This window comes from Megalopta genalis, chromosome 6 (assembly GCF_051020955.1).
Source record: "Megalopta genalis isolate 19385.01 chromosome 6, iyMegGena1_principal, whole genome shotgun sequence".
Classification (NCBI taxonomy): Eukaryota; Metazoa; Arthropoda; class Insecta; order Hymenoptera; family Halictidae; genus Megalopta; species Megalopta genalis.
This window is the reverse complement of record NC_135018.1, coordinates 19,931,041-19,953,673: the sequence shown is the minus strand read 5'-3', so window position 1 is coordinate 19,953,673 and position 22,633 is coordinate 19,931,041. Positions and strand designations below refer to the sequence as shown.

The following is a 22,633-nucleotide window of genomic DNA, read 5'->3' as shown; positions in this document are numbered from 1 at the left end:
CGTTATCCGCGCGGGAAATTCGTTTCAATTGCTCGTAAAAGCGTCGACGAGGCGAATTGTATTTCGACGGCGTATAATGGTCATCAAACATAAGAATAAAAATGAAAAAAAGAATGAAAATGAAATAAACGCGAGTCACGTGAGTAAAATAAATCTATTGTTCTGTTCTTATAAATCAAATATTATTAAGAAAATATTAATTAGATTATGCCTATATAGATATATATAGAAAATGTTAATTATACGAATATTATTAAGAGCATGTTGTAACAGCATTTATTAGAATACTTGAATATATTCAGATATATTTATATTACAAATATTTTTATAATAATATTATACATATTATTATCATATATAACAATATTTATACATTGCCACACGTGTCAACCGAGTTTCTGTAAAAAAAACTTATTGCAACATATTAAATTCGAGTTGACAGTCCACTCTTGAAGTGAAATAAATTTCACGATAAATCAGTCAGAAACGGAATAAAAAAAAAGATAACTGCATTATTTCTCAGTGAATGTTTGTGTTTTCTCAAAATCGGTACTTCTAGCCCCGACGATCTCCCCTCCGATCAAAGAAGCCTCGACGATCCTGTGAAATGCAATTTTTGTCTGGAAACTTTCGGCACAAATGCGAGGACGCGGAGGTCAAATGATCTGTGATCCGGTTCAGCGACAAGCGCCGCGTCGTTGGTGCACGACGCGCTTGCACACAGAATGACAGAAATCGATTGTGCATGGCGCTGCTCGGCGTGTTCATCTCGCGCGGCCGTTGTCCAACTAGGCAACAGGTTTCCGACGTGTTCCACTGTGTGTTCCGTAGCTCCGTAGAACATCCCCAGTTTCGGTCTCGGTTTCGGTTTCGGTTTCGGTTTCAGTTTCAGTAGTTCAGGACGTTCTTGACAGCGGCGAAGCATCGCCACTTATCTGGCAGGTAGAACGGCTCGAAGACGTGCGGAAAGGGGCTGTCCCAACCTGTCACCCTTTGTATGGGTGCCTCCAGATGCAAGAAACATGCCTCCTGTTTATATTATATTATATATTATAATATATTATATTATATTATTATATTATATTATTATATTATATTATATTATATTATATTATATTATATTATATTATATTATATTATATTATATTATATTATATTATATTATATTATATTATATTATATTATATTATATTATATTATATTATATTATATTATATTATATTATATTATATTATATTATATTATATTATATTATATTATATTATATTATATTATATTATATTATATTATATTATATTATATTATATTATATTATATTATATTATATTACATTATATTACATTATATTATATTATCCGTTTGCGTACCAGATGATTCTGAAAAAACAGGATCGAAAAGCGCCGAAGAGCGCAATAGCGCTCTTTCGATTATGCGTCGAAAAGCGCCGAAGAGCGCAATAGCGTTCCTTCGATTATGTGTCGAAAAGAGCCGTGAAACATAAAATAAAACGTTACGAATGAAAACATATATATACTATTAATTTAGAATAGGTAACAACAAAATGCAAATTGGATTACTGACAGCGATGCGACGCGCGGCGTATACACGCGTCCGAAAGACTGAGCACGTTTCGACAAATTTCGGGTGGGCCGTAAGTCGTCTGTTTCGGCCAAATGCCCTGGCTTTTCTCGACGCAAAATCTGAAGAGCGCAAAAGTGGCTCGTGGTACGCAAACGGTTATAATAACCATCGGGTGATTTCCGCGTTGATCTCTTACGAAAATCTTTAAATCGCCACGAAAATCTCGCGAGCAAGATCGCTCCTCCGATAGAGATAATTCCTCAATGATAGGGAGAAGTGGACGAATACGGAACGCGGTCGCCCGATATGGAATCGTGCTATTTTCACGAAATCGATAGATTAATAACGGTGAAACGGTTACGAATGACTTGGGAACCGGGCACGCGATGACTCGTCGGTCGAGCGAATTCCAGAGACGCGGTAATCGCGTTTCCGTTAATTTATCTTACTTATTCGTTTCGCCAGTTTTTGTTAATTTACCTGCCTGTAATATCCATACGCAATTAGAAAGCGATTGGGTAACACTTTTTTTCTGGCGGCGTGTATTTATTATTAGGGCGCCTTGGAAATGGCACATAGCGAACGTGTTAATGCAGAGTTTCGTACATGGATTCGTAATTATTCTGAGTAACTATGTTCTTTATTTGATTTCGATTCAAACGTGTAATACTGTAACCAACAATTAAATATCTTCTTCTTATGAAAATAATTATATCTTGAATTTCCATTTAATCGTGTGTTCGATGTAATACCATGATCGAAGGGCTGTGATAAGGGACGACGATTTTTTTGTTTGTTCGCAAATGTCTTGTCTATTGTCTAGTGTTCCATATTCGTGAATATGGTGCACTTCAACGCTTTTTAAAGCGTTCATTAAGCGTTCATTAGCTCCCATATTTGGTGCACTTTAACGCTTTTTAAAGCGTTCATTAAAAATGATTTAAGAATGTGCTTCGACCCCTTGGGTAAAAATAATTTTAAATAGAAAGAGTATTAAAGGGTGTTTGTTGACACTTTCTCGGTAAAAGTAGTGTTTAAAAAATGTGCACGGTCGTTCAAAAACAACAATTCCAAGGCAAAAACGGTATACATGTACGTTGAATAAATATACAAAAATTATACCTATGCATTGAATTATATTCTGACAGCTCGGCAGATAACAGTAGCGAAAGACTATTTGAAAGGCTGTCAATTAGTATGTTAAATACATTCTGGTAACTACAACTGAACAACATGAATATATAAAGCAACATTCGCGAATTAATTTGCACATGTAATAGTGATAATATTAATAATAATAATAATTATTATTATTATTATATTATAGTAATTAATAATAATAATTCTTCTTCTTCTTCTTATTATTATTATTATATTATAGTAATTAATAATAATAATTCTTATTCTTATTATTATTATATTATAATAATTAATAATAATAATTCTTACCATTATTATTATTATTATATTATAATAATTAATAATAATAATAATTCTTACCATTATTATTATTATATTATAATGATTAATAATAATAATAATAATTATTATTATTATTATTATTATATTATAATAAAAATATAATAATAACAATCTAGGGGGATTTGAAATTTTGCAAGAGGGACGCATTTGCATATCTAAAGACATCGAAGCGTATCGTACGGTCACAAAGTGCACACGATGACGTAACAGGAACACGTATAATGATATCCTGCCACATGCCAATGCATTTTAGGCAGCGAACTGGTTCGCGTTTAATGTCTGTAAACAATTTCGTAACTGGAATATTTATAATATCGCGCTACCATTAGTAAGCACGTCGGCGATGGAAACAGTTGGACTAAACGAAGAGAACGATAGTCGCATGCTTCAATTACGACATGTATCTAATTAAAAGTTGCTAAATACAAAATTTATTGAGCTTCAACAAGGGGAGTGGAGGCATCTGGCATACGAGTGTCGGTCGAACGTAAGCCCAAATAGCATAACTTCGCAGATATTTTCTTCGAGCGATACATGTATACAGCTTGTTTGACGTTGCCTTTAATATTTCATACTTAATTAAAAATCGGAAAGAAAGTCTAATGCTACCACGTGGATATCTAGTGCCGAGAGTACTCATCAGGGCATTTAGCAGCGGGAGCACCCATGTGAAGCACCCATGTTTCCCTACCATTGGCAAATATTCGAATATTTTAATCAATAAATAGCACTTTTTTTCATTCGGGGATCATAAGCGCATCGCGTGCGTAATTATATAAAATAATTATATTAAAATAATAATTAATATCAAATAATTATAGTAAAAATGAAATGTCTGTTGAGAAAAAGATATTTACCTGAATGGTCGATGCTATTTCCGCCCCGAATCCGTTCGTTAGGGGTGCCTCGTGCGCGATTACAACGCGTCCCGTTTTCTTCGCCGACTGAAACAATTATGCGTTATATTAAATCGTTTGCATAATCAGACTTTTCTCAAGATTTCTATATTCTATTGTAAATCGCGTAACCATCGAAAAGGGGAAAGTAAATTGTACGTATAAAATATATGATTCTTGCAATCTTCATTGTAATTGGGTTAACGATGTTTTATGGAATGGTATAACAAAAAGACGCTTTACATATTTCGTATATAAGTACAGTGGCTCACAAAAATGCTCGTGTAATTATTGAAATGCAACAACATTTTTAAAACTGGACTAAGTGACTTGAATTTTTTTTTGGATTGTGTGTGTGTGTAGAGGAATGGTGAAAAGAGAGAGAGAGAGAGAGAGAGAGAGAGAGAGAGAGAAAGAGAGAGAGAGAGAGAGAGAGAGAGAGAGGAAAATAAGAAACTCTCGTTTCTTAATTTATCTTCATCTAATCTTATTTATTTATTTTCTCCTTTTTCAACTGCGATTTTCAGCATGCATATAAATTATCGAGATCCACGAAAGACATATTTCCAATTTTCATTATAGCCTCAGATAGAAATGTTAGAATCGAGAGTTTTTTACTTCTTTTTCTTTTGTCATTCCAAGTAATAGCAAAATTTAAGAAAGACATTTCGATCATTGTCTAGTATACCAGTTCCTCTATCACCTACAAAAAAAAATTCCATCCACTTAGTCCAGTTTTAAGGAAGTTAGTGCGTTTTAAGTGGTCTGCGAACACTTTCGCGAGCCATTGTATGTTAGAAACGAACAGTTGCGAAATTAGGATTAAGTGCATTTTGCGATTGTAGTCTAAATGATGTCGAAAAGAGCCATAAACCGGTATTTTCAACTTACGACACCTGGGACTAGAATATCTAGAATGTTATGTTCACGTGCACGTAAGAATAAATCATCGTATTTAATTGCTTCTAAAATTTGAATTTTTAACTTATTGCGTGTAGTAAAAAATATTCCTATCATTATCGAAAGTGTAATGAGCGTAAAGTTTCCTGAATGTATTTAACATCCTAAACTAACACTTACAATTTGTGTTAACAGTCGTAATCGTTTTTTGATGTGCCCCCTAACCAAAAATATTGATAATTTTACGATAATGGTGTTCTAGTATGTTTATTAACGTGAATATTTTTTTGTCAAAATATTAGAAAGAGTCACAAAGCTTAAATACCGTCGATGATTCAAGAAAACATGTAAAATATACAAATAGAATACAAATATATAAAATATATAAAATATATAAGATATATAAGATATATAAGATATATAAAATATATAAAATATATAAGATATATAAGATATATAAGATGTATAAAATATATAAAATATATAAAATATATAAAATGTATAAAATATATAAAATGTATAAAATGTATAAAATATATAAAAATATAAAATATATAAGATATATAAGATATATAACATGTATAAAATATATAAAATATATAAAATATATAAGATATATAAGATATATAAGATATATAAAAATATAAAATATATAAAAGTATAAAATATATAAAAATATAAAATATATAAAAATATAAAATATATAAGATATATAAGATATATAACATGTATAAAATATATAAAATATATAAAATATATAAAATATATAAAATATATAAGATATATAAGATATATAAGATATATAAAAATATAAAATATATAAGATATATAAGATATATAACATGTATAAAATATATAAAATATATAAAATATATAAAATATATAAGATATATAAAATATATAAGATATATAAAAATATAAAATATATAAAAGTATAAAATATATAAAAATATAAAATATGTAAAAATATAAATTATATAAAAATATAAAATATATAAAAGTATAAAATATACAAAAACATAAAAATGTATTCCCTAATTTTTTTGTTTACAAGCTGAAGGGAAATTGGAGCGAATTTGTATCTCGTTGAAGATCGTCAGTGGGTCCGCTGTAAATGACTGACGGGTTTCAGATGTTCGTAATTTCAAATGGAACAAGTTCCGTGCCGCGGCGCACACGCACAGACCACATTGAATACCCTAACACGTGTCAAGAGGGTTAATGCCATGTGCGAACGAACCACGGTACGGATCAATTCGTGAATGATTTATGCCCCGTCCCGTACGAGCCGGCATAACAATAATTTATACGCGACTTGACGCTAAGCGATGCATTAATACAACCGGCCGGACGAATCGTTTTGCGGCGAGCGTCGGTACCATGGGCGGTGATCGACGTTAGAAACGAGCGATCGGTGCTCTGTAATTAAGACACGTAGGCGCACCTGCGTGCGTGTCCCGTTGCAAATCGTTAGGAATGGTAACTCGATAATACGCATAACTGTGTGTAGAGCGGCGCGTACAGGTTAACTGTGACATTTCAGATTTCAGCTGACCTTCCACACACACGTCACGTCATGAAGTCACCGTCTGCGCCGGCTCTCGCTCTTTCTCCGTCCCCCATCCGCGCGACGTTCTCCAATTTCACAATTTTTACCATCGCTTTATTCCGGAACTATCGAACATGGCGAAAAACGATCCATGTCAGATGGATCGTGACGATGTTGTCACGGTCACGCACGATTACAGTAATGTCTCCCTTATTGACGCTTGGATGGATGCACAAAAATGGACAATTTGGGAAGAGGAGACGCGATTAATTTGAGCCTTGTGCCTCGTTTCGTAGTTATTATCAACAAGTATAATATTATCATATAATATATAAATATATAATATTTATAATCATATAATATCATTAATATAATCATATAATATTTATAATTATATTTATATAATATATATATAAATCAGATAATATATAATATCATCATATAATATTATCAACAAGTATAAAAACGAGGCACAAGACTCAAATTAATCGTATCTCCTCTTCGCAAATTGTCCAATTTCGTGCACAATCTGAGCGTCAATTAGAGAGACATTACTGTACTCGCAAAAGTAAGAACACAATATACCATTATTTGGATATTTATTTGGATATTTCAATAGTTGATTCATTGATAAACGTTTTTCCTTACAATCAACTATTTATCCGTGTTTCACACTGAACGTAAAAATCGTAAAGTCTTTTAAAATAGAGATATGAAAGGACAAATGTTACAATTAAATAAATTTATACAACAATTGAATAAATAATAACTTTTGAAATGTCGAACTTCTTGTTGAACGACAGAGATATAAAACTGGCAACAAAAATTTGAAGAAAAATCTATTTATTGTAACTTTTCAATCGAATTTTACAAGGCGTCTGAATACTTATGTGTCATGGAAATTCGATGCCTTTTTTATATTTTTTTCAATTATGTAGATAAACGTTTTATACCAAATCAAATGTTTCTTGTATATCGACATTTATATTACTTTTAATACAGCATAACGGATTCCTCCCCTTCGATGTATATTTATTTAAATATATGGCATAGAAGTGAAAGTTGGACACTAGTTTTCGAATACTTTTGCGTGTAACATACTTTTGCATGTACTCTCCTAAATAAACTGAAACAAAGATGTCTCATGTCATTATTAAGTGAGACGCGATCGTGAAAACATGGCTACCGATGATAATGCCAGCCAAGATATTTTTTTGAATTATGTAGGTAAACGTTTTATACCAAATCAAATGTTTCTCGTATATCGGCATTTATATTACTTTTAATATACCATAAAGGATTCCTTCCCTTCGATGTATATTTATTTAAATATATGGCATAGAAGTGAAAATTATACACTAGTTTTCGAATAGTTTTGCGTGCAACTCTATGTTTTAGAGGATGCCTTATCGTAAAATATCAGAGGGTTGGTCGTAAATATTAGGTGTACCGGAAAGTTCTGTCCGATAGTGTCACTTCAAGTTTCAATCCATATGCACATGCTGATTCGAGACATATATGACTATCTCTCTTTATCATTGCATTTACACGCATGTACTCTTCTAAATAAACTAAAACAAAGATGTCTCATGTCATTATTAAGCGAGACGCGATCGTGAAAACATGGCTACCGATGATAATGCCAGACCACATGCTGCTTTGGCGACTCGTCAGAAAATCGCAGAGCTAGACTGGGAAACTCTGTCGCATCCACCATGCTCCCCAGACCTAGCACCCTCCGATTATCACTTGTTTCTCTCTTTGCAAAACTTTTTACAGGAAAAAGAATTCAAAACTGAAGCCGATATCAACCAAGCACTAGTCGAGTTCTTCGCCTCTAAAAATAAATCATTTTTTAAAAATGGCATTTACAAGTTGCCATCACGCTGGCAAGAAGTCATAAGTAACGATGGAAAGTATATTCTACAATAAATATTATTAAATGTATGAAAATTGTGTTATATTACAATTCAAAAACGGACAGAACTTTCCGGTAGACCTAACATATCATTTCGGTCGGACAATGTTTTTTACTGCTTTCGGGTGGGCCCACTGCGTGGCCTAAAATTGTTTACGAGCGACGATTTTTGAACTCGGGACTTTTTTTATTATGATTTACCCGCCGCACTTGTATAATTTACCCGCCTGCCTAATAAACGATTTCGACGAGAAAATATTTGTTGGCATTATTCGGAATCAACGGCGCGATATTTGAGCCGTTTATTTTGAAAGTGGCATAAGTCACTTTGTTTTTAAGTCGATATATTTAAGAGTTTGCGTTTTAACACGTTTCAAAATATGGATGCTAACTTTCGAGAAGATTTACTTCTATTTGTTATCTCGGGATACTGATATTTTTCTCAGTATAAATAATTTCGTATAAACATGAAAAAATCACCACTTTTCATTACGGTAAAGTGACTTATGCCACTTTCAAAATGAACGGCTCATTTGACGAATGCGGTCCAGCCCGGGGAATCCGTAAACATAAACGTATCAAAATAATGCGAAACGGGTTTCCAATTACGGTCGCCATCTCTTGCGCGCGTTTTACGGTTCGCTCGCGTGCTCGCGCGAGAATAATGTTACGACGTGCAAGCCGCGAACGCATACCGTACAATCGGCGTATCATTAGGTGACTAAAGATCGATTAGCATAAATCAGCACGATATTTAGTGTCCGAGCTGTGCCGCACGGGCATCGTAATTCGGACGAGTGAATGTCGGCTTCGTTTGTTTTTTCGCTGTCGGCAAGGATGAAAAGACGTCGTCGGCCTTTGACATTTACATAGCGTGTCTCTATCGATAAACAACTACGTTTGTCGAATCTAATAGCATTACGAAGAAAGGAAAACCACGAGAAAACGATTTCGTTCGAAATACAGCGAAAGTAATTCGTAGAAGCTTAATGGTGATGGCGATTACCGATAAACGTAAACAATTCCGGATTGGAATTTGCAGAGCGTCGGATACATTGGCGCGAAAAGCGGGGAAAAAATGATGTCTTCTGACGAAAAGCGTTTTAATTTAGATGGACCTGATGGACTAAATTATTATTTTGCTGATCCGAGGGAAGGAGAAATCGTGTGGCAAAGGCAGCAAATCGAAATATGCGCAACAAATAGCCATATATATAATAATATATAAATATAGTATATATATAAATATTATAATAAATATATAATAAATATATAATAAATAATATAATATATAAATATATATATATAGCCATATATATAAATATAGATATTTGAATGTCTCTTCTTCCCAAATTGTCCATTTTTGTTCACAAGTTGAAGAACAATTAAGGAAAATTTGTTGTACCTATAATCATTCCAATCGATTCCAATTCTTTCATTAAAGGGACAAATGAACTTCTCTAAGAAGTAAAAAATAAGATATTTATTTAGATATTTATTTAGATATTTATTTAGATATTTATTTCGATATTTATTTCGATATTTATTTAGATATTTATTTCGATATTTATTTCGATATTTATTTCGATATTTATTTAGATATTTATTTAGATATTTATTTCGATATTTATTTCGATATTTATTTAGATATTTTATAGGAAAGCTCGTTATTCAATGAATGGACAGATAATTGAAGTTTCAAAAGTATAAAGCAAGGTACGTAATTCTATAGAATCCGTTTAAATAACTATCGGATACAATTGGTCTCTCTAACGTCGCAATTAGGGTTCAGATAATTCCTTAATTCTTTCGCTATCGAGTTTCGAACAAAAGCGTCTCCTTCGCCCCACCCTATTTTTCAGAATTCAGTGTTTTCCGCGAATATCGACGGTATAGAAATTACAACTCTGCGGAAGAAAGTCGAACACACAGACACACACAGACACGCACCACGGCGATTATTGGAAGTATAACGTTTTCGCAGTTAACACGTTTCCGCGATCATTATTTCGTTACCACGATTTACGCTCGGATATTATATTGTGCATCGTTCCTACGTGTATCGGTCGTAAAAAAAAGTGTTATTCAGGTGCTAGCCGATTGTTCGACGTCGCGCTGGTATTATTGTAAAAAGCTCGTAAAATATAATGTCCCTCCGCGCGATTGTATTATTCCGTCGGGCGGTATGGAACTGCACCTTTCGGAACGGGGCGGAACAGAGTTGTTACATGCATATAAACAGTCCTTTTTTACGTCATAATTGATACACTACAGCATTGTTCTGTAACAACCGGTTGACCTCAGGCTACCGTAATTACTTCATCGTTGTGACAGCGAGAGAAATTACTATTTTCACGAGATCAAAATAAAAACTTGCTCGCAGCGAGCAATGTGTCTCACCTATCGACTGCATTTGAACGTGTCACCGACGGGAGAGTTGTACAATATTGATCAGCTTAATGCATCGACGTGCTTTCATGGATCGGTTTATTATTAGCATCGTGTAAACGAACGAGTAAATTTTTTCTCACCGATGCTCCGAGACAATGAATGTGCGCGATGGTGCATACGTATGTGTGTACAGTAATGTCTCCCTTATTGACGCTCAGATTGTTCACTAAAATGGATAATTTGGGAAGAGGAGATACGATGTATATGGCAAAATGATGCCAACTATTACAAAAAATTGTTACTTGTTATTTAGCATTGCTATCATCGAATAACGAAATTGCAGTAAATGTCTCTCTAATTGACGCCCAGATTGCCCACATCTCCTCTTCCCAAATTGTCCATTTTTGTGGTCAATCTGGGCGTCGATTAGACTGCATTACTGTATTCGGTTCGCGAAGTACAGTAATGTCTCCCTTACTGACGCTCAGATTGTCCACTAAAATGGATAATTTGGGAAGAGGAGATACGATGTCGAGCAATATTGATCATAAAATGATGCCAACTATTACAAAAAATTGTTACTTGTTATTTAGCATTGCTATCATCGAATAACGAAATTGCAGTAAATGTCCATCTAATTGACGCCCAGATTGCCCACATCTCCTCTTCCCAAATTGTCCATTTTTGTGGTCAATCTGGGCGTCGATTAGACTGCATTACTGTATTCGGTTCGCGAAGTACAGTAATGTCTCCCTTACTGACGCTCAGATTGTCCACTAAAATGGATAATTTGGGAAGAGGAGATACGATGTCGAGCAATATTGATCATAAAATGATGCCAACTATTACAAAAAATTGTTACTTGTTATTTAGCATTGCTATCATCGAATAACGAAATTGCAGTAAATGTCCATCTAATTGACGCCCAGATTACCTACATCTCCTCTTCCCAAATTGTCCATTTTTGTGGTCAATCTGGGCGTCGATTTGACAGCATTACTGTATTCGGTTCGTGAAGTACAGTAATGTCTCTCTTATTGACGCTCAGATTGTCCACTAAAATGTATAATTTGGGAAGAGTAGAAACGATTGTTCGAGGCTTGCAGCTCGTTTTTATAGTTGTTGCAAATTCGTAACTATAAAAACGAATCGCGAGGCTCGGATAATTGTATCTCCTCTTCCCAAATTGTCCATTTTTATGGTCAATCCGAGCGTCAATTAGAGAGTCATTATAGTATTCTTTTTTCGTTTTATAGCGAACCACGTATTTCTCATTTATTTCAATGATTTCGTCACAGCCGGTGCATTATTTTCTCATCGTCCAGGGGGAATCCTACTTCTGGACTCTTCTCATAAATACATTATGCAAGAAAATCACTAATCGTGGATTCAACGCCGACCAAAACAAGTTAAGATGTCTCAATATCTACGTTTCATATGGAAATGACTGAAGTTGTAAGGCTTGTTTCTTAAAAAGTTGTCGCAAAAAAGGTGTTCCGTGGACCATTTAAAACGCTATCACTTTTTCATACTGAGCTGCATGACCTGGAATTTTGTTTAGATAACAAAGAGACTGGGTCTACTAGATCGTGACTAAAATGCTTCTTATTAGTTTTGCTACTGTTTGGAATGACAAAAAGAATAAAACACTTCGTTTTTTAAATTCTCGATAACTCACGTGCACGCTGAAAATTTGATCAGAGTCGAGCCACACAGGCGTTGGAAGATCGTGAAAATTGCAAATTTCTTACAGTTTTTGCTCGACAGAGTGTAAAAATCCTGACAAAACTGCGATTTTTGTGATCTTTAATCTGCTGCAACTCGTAACAACGACAACCGATTTCGTGGAACATATTTTCAAAAGATCTAGTTAAAAAGAAATCCAGTTAAAAATTAGTGTCACTCGCGAGTATGCGACCGATGCGTTACACAACGTGTTAATAACAATTTCTTAATTTCCTCTCTATTAAACGAAACTGTTCTTCCTCGATAAACAATTGTTCGAAGTGAATTTCTGGCAGTGCTCGCCTCTCTCTCTCTCTCTCTCTCTCTCTCTCTCTCTCTTTCGAGCGTTTTCGCTCTGTCTCTTTCTCTCTCTCTCTCTCTCTCGAGCGTTTTCGCTCTCTCTCTCTCTTTCTTTCGAGCGTTTTCGCTCTGTCTCTCTCTCTCTCTCTCCCTCGAGCATTTTCACTCTCTCTCTCTCTCTCGAGCGTTTTCGCTCTCGCTCTCTCTCTCTCTCTCGAGCGTTTTCGCTCTCTCTCTCTCTTTCTTTCGAGCGTTTTCGCTCTGTCTCTCTCTCTCTCTCTCCCTCGAGCATTTTCACTCTCTCTCTCTCTCTCGAGCGTTTTCGCTCTCGCTCTCTCTCTCTCTCTCTCTCGAGCGTTTTCGCTCTCTCTCTCTCTTTCTTTCGAGCGTTTTCGCTCTGTCTCTCTCTCTCTCTCTCCCTCGAGCATTTTCACTCTCTCTCTCTCTCTCGAGCGTTTTCGCTCTCGCTCTCTCTCGAGCGTTTTCGCTCTCTCTCTCTCTCTCTCCCTCTCGCTCCCTCTCTTCCCCCTCCATCTCTCCCTCTCACCCCCTCTCTCTTCGTTCCGCGAAGGGCACAGGCCCACGTAACACGCGTTCGAACGTAATACATGCGAACGATCCGGTTGCATTAACGCATGAAAACAGAGGAAATTATAATGACGAAATTACCTTGCAAACGAGTTCCGCGTCCCAAGGTAGGATAGAAACGAGGTCTATCACCTCGCAGGATACGCCGAGCTTCTCCTGGACGAGATCGGCCACCTCCAGCAGTACGTGCACCTGAGTGCCCCAGCCCACGAGTGTCACTGCATCACCTACGTGAAAATTGCGCACACGTGTACAGGCCGGTCTCGCTCGTTACCCGTTTCACCTTACACGTTGAACGGGTATCGGCTATGACGACTGTGTGTGCCGGTTATTCCCTCGCCGAGTATCCTGTTTCAGGACTACATACATCGCGTGCACGGCTCTGCCGATTGGATAATGAAAGGACGATTGCAACCGATAAAGATTATATTCTAGAATCGCGGCTGGCTATTCCCGTGTGATACACGCGCGTCCGTTGTCCACTGTCGTACCACACGTTCGACCGTGTCTTTATTATCCACGGTTTTCCTCCATGCAATTAGATCGTTTTCGTCCCGTATTTGCCGCTTATCGATGCGTAGAAATGCATATAAAAATGCGATGCATACAAGAGCGTGTGCAAATACGCTGCCGTCGATAAGTGACAATTCGGAAATTCTGGCGGATAATGTATTGGCCGGGGTTTGGGGAGAAGTAGATTCTTGAAATAGTAATAAATAGACTATGAATATTTGTATAGATGTGTTATAGATACATTTTTCGCTAATATACATATATTTTTAGATTTATATGTATAAATATATATTATAGATTTATATATATAGATAAATATATATTATAGATTTATATATATAGATAAATATATATTATAGATTTATATATGTAGATAAATATATATTATAGATTTATATATGTAGATAAATATATATTATAGATTTATATATGTAGATAAATATATATTATAGATTTATATATGTAGATAAATATATATTATAGATTTATATATGTAGATAAATATATATTATAGATTTATATATATTGATAAATATAAATTATAGATTTATATATATAGACAAATATATATATTATAGATTTATATATATAGATAAATATATATTATAGATTTATATATATATAGATAAATATATATCATAGATTTTGTATATATATAAATATATATTATAGATTTATATATATATATATATATAAATGTATGTACATATATTATATGTAAATCTATGAAAATATATCTAAAGCTAAAAGTATATATTGGCGGAAAATATATCGATCTATATTTATATAACTATATATAGATATAGATTATATGGATTATATAGATTCTTATAAATATATTTTGTACAGACTTTGGCGGCTAAGATTTCATTGAAAAAGTAGTATATTTAAAATATAATACTGCTACTAATACTGCTACTATAACAACTATTTCAAGAAAAGGATCCAAATTCTGCATTACATGAGAAGATTAAAAATATTTACAGTCTACAGTAATGTCTCCCTAACTGAGATTGTGCACAAAAATGGACAATTTGGGAAGAGAAGAGACAATTGATATAATATATAATAATAATATAATATAATAACTATATTAATATATAATAATAATATAATATAATAACTATATTAATATATTATATTAATATATAATGATAATATAATATAATAACTATATTAATATATTATATTAATATATAACATAATAATATACTATAATAATATATAATAAATATAAAAATGAACCGCGAGGATCGAATAATCGTCTCTCTTTTCCCTAAATTGTCCCTTTTTCTGGACAATCTGAGCGTCAATTCGAGAGACATTACCGTATCTACTATTTCACACAGAAATATATTTTTCCCCGGCCCTGTATGTAAACCCATCCGCGATGCTCGATAAAAAGCGAAGACAACCGAACTCGGATAATCGAGACTTCCATTACCGTGCCTCGAGAACTATTACAGCCAGATCGATAGAGAATTTGTCGCATAACGCGCTGCAAGAGCGATATCGTTGGCCGACGGTGCGCATTATGCGAGCACGAAGGGAAAACCTATCCCGGGTACCCGTCTATCTTCCTGGACGCCCACCTTCTCTGACAACGTCAGCTTTGCCGATCTCTATCGTGTAATGAGCTGTCGGCACCTCGTCGATCGCCGTGCGGTACAATATTTTCGGCTCGAAGATGATGCAGGGATCCGGCTCCTCTATGCAGCTCAACAGAAGACCTTTGGCCTGGCTCGGTCCGCGGGGCATAACGACCTTAAAAAAAAGAGAAAAAAAAACAAAAATGAAAGAAAGAAAAAACAGACCTCTCTGATTAGTATAGTTTAGCCATAGTTTTCCGCATCGCCGACAGCCGCGTTCACCCTCGAACCGAACGCGACGATCCGCCGCGCCGCCGCGACCTTTTACGTTTTCGAAAGTATTCGCGCGTCATAAGAGTGCAAGTCGTAGTTACGGTTAATGCGTAAGGGTATCGGCATCTTCGCGGTGATGTAATTTCCTTGTTAAGCCTTTCGAATATACGTCGGGGAAAACAAAAATTTACGATCTCGTCGCAAGGTAATGCGAAAAGAAACGGATCGAGGGAAATTTCGGATATTCGACGAGCCTTTCACTGACAGCCAATGCGGCAATGCTTTGCTCGGTATTATTCAATCATGTGATACAATCACTTCCGTAATTTTTTTAAACAGTTCTAATACCTGCTGCTCGCGTTCGAAGAACGGCGTGCGAACGGCTCTTTGTTCGCGACTGTTCTTCATTCAGTGTTCTTTTTTCTTTTTTTAAAATATTTAATATATATATATATTAAATATATAATTAATAATAGTAAATATATAATAATAATAATATATTAATAATAAATATCTAATTAATATATATGTATATTAATATATCTAATTAATATATATAATATTAATATATCTAATTAATATATATAATATTATATAATAATTAAAAACTAATATTATTATTATATAATAATATTATATATATAATTAATAATAATAAATATATATAATATATTAATAATAAGTATATAATAATAATAATATATTAATAATATATTAATAATAAATATATAATTTATATATGTATATATATTTAATATAATATTTTTTAAAATATTAAATATTTGGAGGAGCTGTTATCAGTTTCTCCTATTCTAAAATCCGACTGTAGGGGCCATAAGTCAACGACCGAAGAGTCCGAGAACGCGTTAGGGTTTCGGTGCGACCTCCGAAATCATAACAGCTGATCGCGGACTCCCGTGCGTTAACCCCGCGCGACGAAAGTGTGCGTGTTTGGATCGCGACGACGCACAGTGGTCGATTTCTATGCAAAAAGCGGGAAAAGGTCATTTTATATAAGTCAATGTCATATAATTTATTCGCTAGTATTCAATTAACACTGGAGTTACGGAACCCGTCAAAATGACGAGTCAATAATTTTCTGATTGACGATTAATCGTTAAAGATACATTTATGAGCTATTTATTCGATTTATATGTAACTTACAGCAAATGTTACAAAGACACTTGTTAAAAATCAGGATAAATGTCTTATTGTTACCTTTATAAACTAATGTAATACAGCTGTTTTTCGTGCTCCGTAAATCTAGCGTTAAACATGCGACTTATTATTTACTATGATCTTTCGAGCACTACTACTTGGCTTCAAAGTAACCGATCACCCAGTCATCCTAAATTTATATCATCGTTTACAATCATTTTGCACTTTGGAAATAAATCATTTTTACAGAATTTATTGTACTTAGTGTGTGCTCAAATGATGTCGCGCTCTCTAACATTCTCGAGGGAAGAAAGAAATTTCTATGGTGCTTCGCAACTAATGAAAACGACTTTTGTTTTGCATAAAGATCCGCGATCAGCCGAGGGTTTTTCAGAGAAAGCTTGGGAAAAAGTATTTGTCATCGCACTGCACTGTCACTGCAACGAGGGTTGCTCCGGGTCTCGCGAAAATCGCCGGGCGCTTTCGTTGACACTGACACGAGTGACGAACAAACGCGCGAATAGATAAGTTCGGTTATAAGAACATTTGGATTACAATCATTTCATACTTTGAAAATAAACCATTTTTACAGAATTTATTGTACTCGGTGTGTGCTCGAATGATGTCGCGCTCTCTAACATTCTCGAAGGAAGAAAGAAATTTCTATGGTGCTTCGCAACTAATGAAAACGACTTTTGTTTTGCATAAAGTTCCGCGGTCAGCCGAGGGTTTTTCAGAGAAAGCTTGGGAAAAAGTATTTGTCATCGCACTGCACTGTCACTGCAACGAGGGTTGCTCCGGGTCTCGCGAAAATCGCCGGGCGCTTTCGTTGACACTGACACGAGTGACGAACAAACGCGCGAATAGATAAGTTCGGTTATAAGAACATTTGGATTACGATCATTTCATACTTTGAAAATAAACCATTTTTACAGAATTTATTGTACTCGGTGTGTGCTCGAATGATGTCGCGCTCTCTAACATTCTCGAGGGAAGAAAGAAATTTCTATGGTGCTTCGCAACTAATGAAAACGACTTTTGTTTTGCATAAAGATCCGCGATCAGCCGAGGGTTTTTCAGAGAAAGCTTGGGAAAAAGTATTTGTCATCGCACTGCACTGGCACTGCAACGAGGGTTGCTCCGGGTCTCGCGAAAATCGCCGGGCGCTTTCGTTGACACTGACACGGGTGACGAACAAACGCGCGAACAGATAAGTTCTGCGTTAAGTTCTGCGCGCTCTATTGAAAGAGGACCGTGCGATCTTTCAGCCTCAGGAAATGTCGGCGCGATGTTGCGCGACGTAGTTCGCGTAATCGGGATGTATAGTGGCTCTACGGTGCGGTGCTTTGTGTGTGCGAGGAAAACTTTCTTCATGCATACGCAAAGTGTATATGTGTCGTACAATATTCATGGAATCTGTTCAAGAAAGTTGAGAGCCGACGACTATAGAGAACGCGTAACGGCAGCCGCCGCAGAATGCATCCTTAGACACAGAAATTCGTTTGCGATTGCTTGCACAAAGTGATCCCTTCTTTATTCTTACACCCGTTAAGTTCGTCGCATTAATTGGGCGCCGTCTGTATTCTTTTCAGATGTTAACAGAAACTTGTTCACTTGGCAAAGGCTAAGAAACTGTTTCCAAAAGTTGCAACCGATTGGAATGACAAGAAAGAAAAGAAAATAGAACACGCGTTTCTTAAATTCTTCATCAATTTGAAAAATGTGTTCTGATATATAAATAAAAAAAATGAATATATAAATGATATATAATATATCGTTGATAATATAATGAATAATAATATAAATATATAAATATAATAATATAATAATATATATAATAATATATATAATAATATAAATGAATATATGAATAAATATATATAAAAATAAATAGAACAAAAATTCATGTAAATTATGATATATAATAATTATAAAATAAAAGATGTAAAATCGGTCGTTTGACCACCGATGATACGTTTAAGGTTAACGTCGAAGTACACTCGAAGCACGAATGAAGCAGAAGTGCTTTCCGCAAGTGCATAATTATCACGTACCTTTAAACCTGGAGTATGTGCAAAATATGCTTCCGGGCTTTGCGAATGATAGAGTCCGCCATGGCCGACAGCACCGCAGGGCGCCCGGACAGTCAATTTGCCGCAATCGAATTCACCGCCGCTACGGTATCTCACTTTGGCAGCTTCGTTTACCAACTGATTGCAAAGTAACAAGAATTAGTAAGCAATAACAATGTAAATCAACCGTGATCATCGTTTTGCACGATCGTTTTTCATCGTTTCATTGCACTTTGGATGAAAAATGTGAAGCCAACTTTAAAATAACATAAAAGCGTGTATTAACATTTTATTAAAAGATCTCCATATATATTCGACAGTAAAATTAAAAGATCGGTTATTGTTGACCGAAAAATTGTCGTAAGTATTCTGTTTTACTACTCATTATACTGTGGCGGCTACCTCCAGACCCGCCAGCAGAGGGCTCCTCTTCCCGCTAGTAGCCAATCCGTTCCGACCCCTATATATACACCGAGACTTCGTCCTACCCTTACGTCTAAGGCAAGGGCCCGCTAGGATAGCCTTACCGATGAGTCCTCTAGCGGGCCCCGGACGAAACGTCTCCCCACTCCTTTTCCACTTCCACGACATTCGAACCGCCGCCAAAATACTTTGTACATTTCTGAACACAATTCTAACATTTTTAGATGGTTATAGCGTTTCTAAAAAAAGCTACCAACGAATGAAGACTTAATCAAATCGGTAAATTTTCACAAAATTTAATGTAATATAAATAATATTGATTTAATACAAATATACTGTATAAATTTGGATGTGAAAAGAGTATGATCCATGGTCGTTGGTCAGATCGCCCTACTTAATAATAAAGAAAGAAAGAAAGAAAGAAATGTAAACAATATACCTGATCAAAAGCGGGAAATATATAATCAGCGAATTGAATCTCTGCGATCGCAGTCACACCAAAGGTAGCTAAACCGATGCCAAATCCGGCGATGCCTTGTTCGCAAAGGGGTGTATTGAAAACTCGTTCTTTACCGAAGTCCTTCTGAAGACCGACCGTGCATCGAAAAACGCCTCCGAAAGCCACATCTTCTCCAAATATTACTGGTTAAAGAAAATTGAATGGTATGTCAATCGTAACGTAGGAGATGAATTTTGTTAGATTATTTTTAAATCGTTAAAAATGTTAAGGATGTAAATATATTTTGATCTAACTCCTGTATGTTGCAATATCAGAGTAATTTACAGAGACAGAGTAATTTAATTTTGCACAAAGATCCGCAATTTAGTTACAATCAATTCGGATTGAGAGACTGTTTCTCGTCTTTCGTACAAGAATTGTTTATTACAAAGGTAATAATTTCGCCGTTGTTGTATTCCAAAGTCAAAGTGTCACTACCTCGCCTCGAGTCAACTCTAAATAACATTAATTCGGCAATGAATTATTCATTTACAATAATGCGTTACGTTTAAACACGACTCCGACCACCGTGATTCTCTATGCTGATACTAAAAATAGATTGTTTCTTCCATTTACACGCTAAATTGGTTTATTCGCTTCGTTTATTCGTTTATTATTAATACTTTTACTTTTATCCTGCTACTTTATACGCGAGGATAGCAATCTCGCCATGTAAATCACAGTTGACTGACCTAGTAGACGCAAGTATCTATGAATAAATATGTGTACCGCGATCTGAATAAAACCGTATGAATACAATTACTATCTGACGGGTGCCTTAACGATAAGATAAAACGAGTTCTAACACGGTTAATATTCGAGCGACTCGTATAGTAAGATTCGTTCAATATTTCGCGTTTCCGTAGCTAAGAGAAAAAGAAATTATAACGTTACCTGCTGTAGGATCTTTCGTCAACACCAATCGAAGTCCATTGTTTATGGCTTGATACATGTTCATCTTTTCAGTTTGCCCTAAAACAATAGTGACTCGTAAGCTCTCTTGCATCGTCTACGGGAACAAATTTATACGTTGAGACCTAACTGATTTCTTGGCTGTTTTATTTTAAACGTACTGCTTGTTCTTTCTGCGACTAGTTATAGGGACAAACGAGCACCATTTTTAATGTTAATACCGTTATAAAATGTGCTGTGACAAATTAGAAGCTGTTAAATTAGAGTATAATTTTATTATGCTCTATTTTCTATAATTTTATTCTACCATCTATAATTTTACTATACTCTATTTTATTATACTATTATATGTAATATATATTTATTACATATAATAGTATTTTATTATATAATATATAGTAGTATAAGAAAATACTATTATATATAATAAATATATATTACATATAATAGTATAATAAAATAGTATAATAAAATAATATAATAAATATATATTATATATAATAGCATAATAAAATAGAGTATAATATATATTTATTATATTTACATATAATTTAATTCGGAGTATAATTTTATCATTCGTATTCACAACTTACTGAACAATTACTAAATTTAGGAAGAATCATGCTATGACAAGTACGCTCCGATAAACGTGAAAAGGAAGCTAATATTGTTTATGACAGCGTTTACGGTAATACGAAAATAATCTTTCTTTATCACGTAATTTCTTGCAGGCGTTTTCGTCAGCGGCCGTATCCGGCGATGTATTGACACCAAGAATTATCTTAACCCGATAAATTGCTACATTTGCATCCATGCCCACAATGCAAGATGGTTAAAGAGCGTTCGATTTGCACTCACCATCGGCGTACGATTTTTTGTCCGTGTAATACGTGAAATGTAAGCACCGCACATTATTTCGTCGTCGCGCATATCCGTTCAACACGTTGAAAACGAAAGACGGGCGAGTGTTCACTAGTCGCGTGGACAGTTCACTGAGTATCATCGTGCCGCACAAATGCCGCTGGGTAAGACCACGACGATAATGTACGGCATTATCTTCCGACTGTTATTTACATACAATATGGTATTTCAGAACACGACCCACGAATTTCGTAAGCGACTCCAGATACGGCGCATACGCTACTCCATACGCGCTGATTTGTTGAACAGTTCCCTGCTTCCTCTATAAAAGTTTCTCTCTCAAACGGCGAGAAACGTTTGTTCGTTATTTACTGTTAGGCGTTTCAAGTCGCACACGCTTAGGCTAAGCTTCTCCTTGGGGGTTCCTATTTTTTTTTTTTTACTATCCACAGTGGATTTTATCGAGAACAGTTCATAAATCGAAGTCCTGAATCCAGGAATCTAATTAAAATAAGTCCTGAATGCATTTGTCAAAAAGTTATTCAAACATTATATATAAGAATAATTAAGAAAATTTCTTGTATTCTAATTCTTAGTTGCAGCGCATTCTTATACAGAGAATTTTTTAACGAATACAAAAATTCATAAACCAAGTCGTTTGCAGTATTTTCAAAGTGTAAGTATCCAGAATTTCAATTTTAATTATTTAGGAATTAGAATTTTAATTTATTAATTATTTTACAATTAAAATAATCGCTGCGACGTACTAGTGCCACCATCTAAGTCTACTGCAACATAGTATTGCTATCATTCTACGGTACACATGCTGCCATTTAGCGGCGCGCTCACTAAACTATTGGGTTGGCAACTAAGTAATTGCCGATTCCAGTTATAGATGTCTCTCACTCTCATTTTTATGATATCCGTAAATGTTATATTATAAAATTATTATTATTATATTATATACTGGGCTTCGACCGCTTATTGGCTCGGCTGCCTCGCG

At 34.9% G+C, this 22,633-nt stretch overlaps 1 protein-coding gene across 2 annotated transcripts; it reads right to left on the bottom strand.

Moving 5' to 3' along the window:
- Positions 1-250: 250 nt before the first annotated feature.
- Positions 251-21,948, bottom strand: BckdhB (Branched chain keto acid dehydrogenase E1 subunit beta). Of its 2 annotated transcripts, none has more exons than XM_076523259.1 (8): positions 21,628-21,948; positions 20,752-20,829; positions 19,798-20,000; positions 18,918-19,073; positions 15,436-15,607; positions 13,412-13,557; positions 3,921-4,007; positions 251-1,029 (listed from the first exon to the last, which is right to left on the bottom strand). In XM_076523259.1, the coding sequence occupies exons 1-8, from the start codon at positions 21,770-21,772 to the stop codon at positions 889-891; spliced, it is 1,128 nt and encodes a 375-aa protein (XP_076379374.1). In that variant the 5' UTR covers positions 21,773-21,948; the 3' UTR covers positions 251-888. The 2 variants fall into 2 exon arrangements, with proteins under 2 accessions (XP_076379374.1, XP_076379375.1); XM_076523260.1 differs by lacking the exon at positions 21,628-21,948 and adding an exon at positions 20,900-20,918.
- Between the last annotated feature and the right edge of the window lie 685 nt (positions 21,949-22,633).

What these genes read in the sequence shown, in the direction of transcription:
- BckdhB (XM_076523259.1), bottom strand. Translation starts at nt 21,772, where the DNA reads ATGATACTCAGTGAACTGTCCACGCGACTAGTGAACACTCGCCCGTCT. An exon ending in CACATACTCCAGGTTTAAAG is followed by an intron (nt 15,608 to 18,917) that starts GTACGTGATAAT and finishes CTTTTTTTTAAG; the next exon opens with GTCGTTATGCCCCGCGGACC. An exon ending in AGCTGACGTTGTCAGAGAAG is followed by an intron (nt 13,558 to 15,435) that starts GTGGGCGTCCAG and finishes ATTTTCACGTAG; the next exon opens with GTGATGCAGTGACACTCGTG.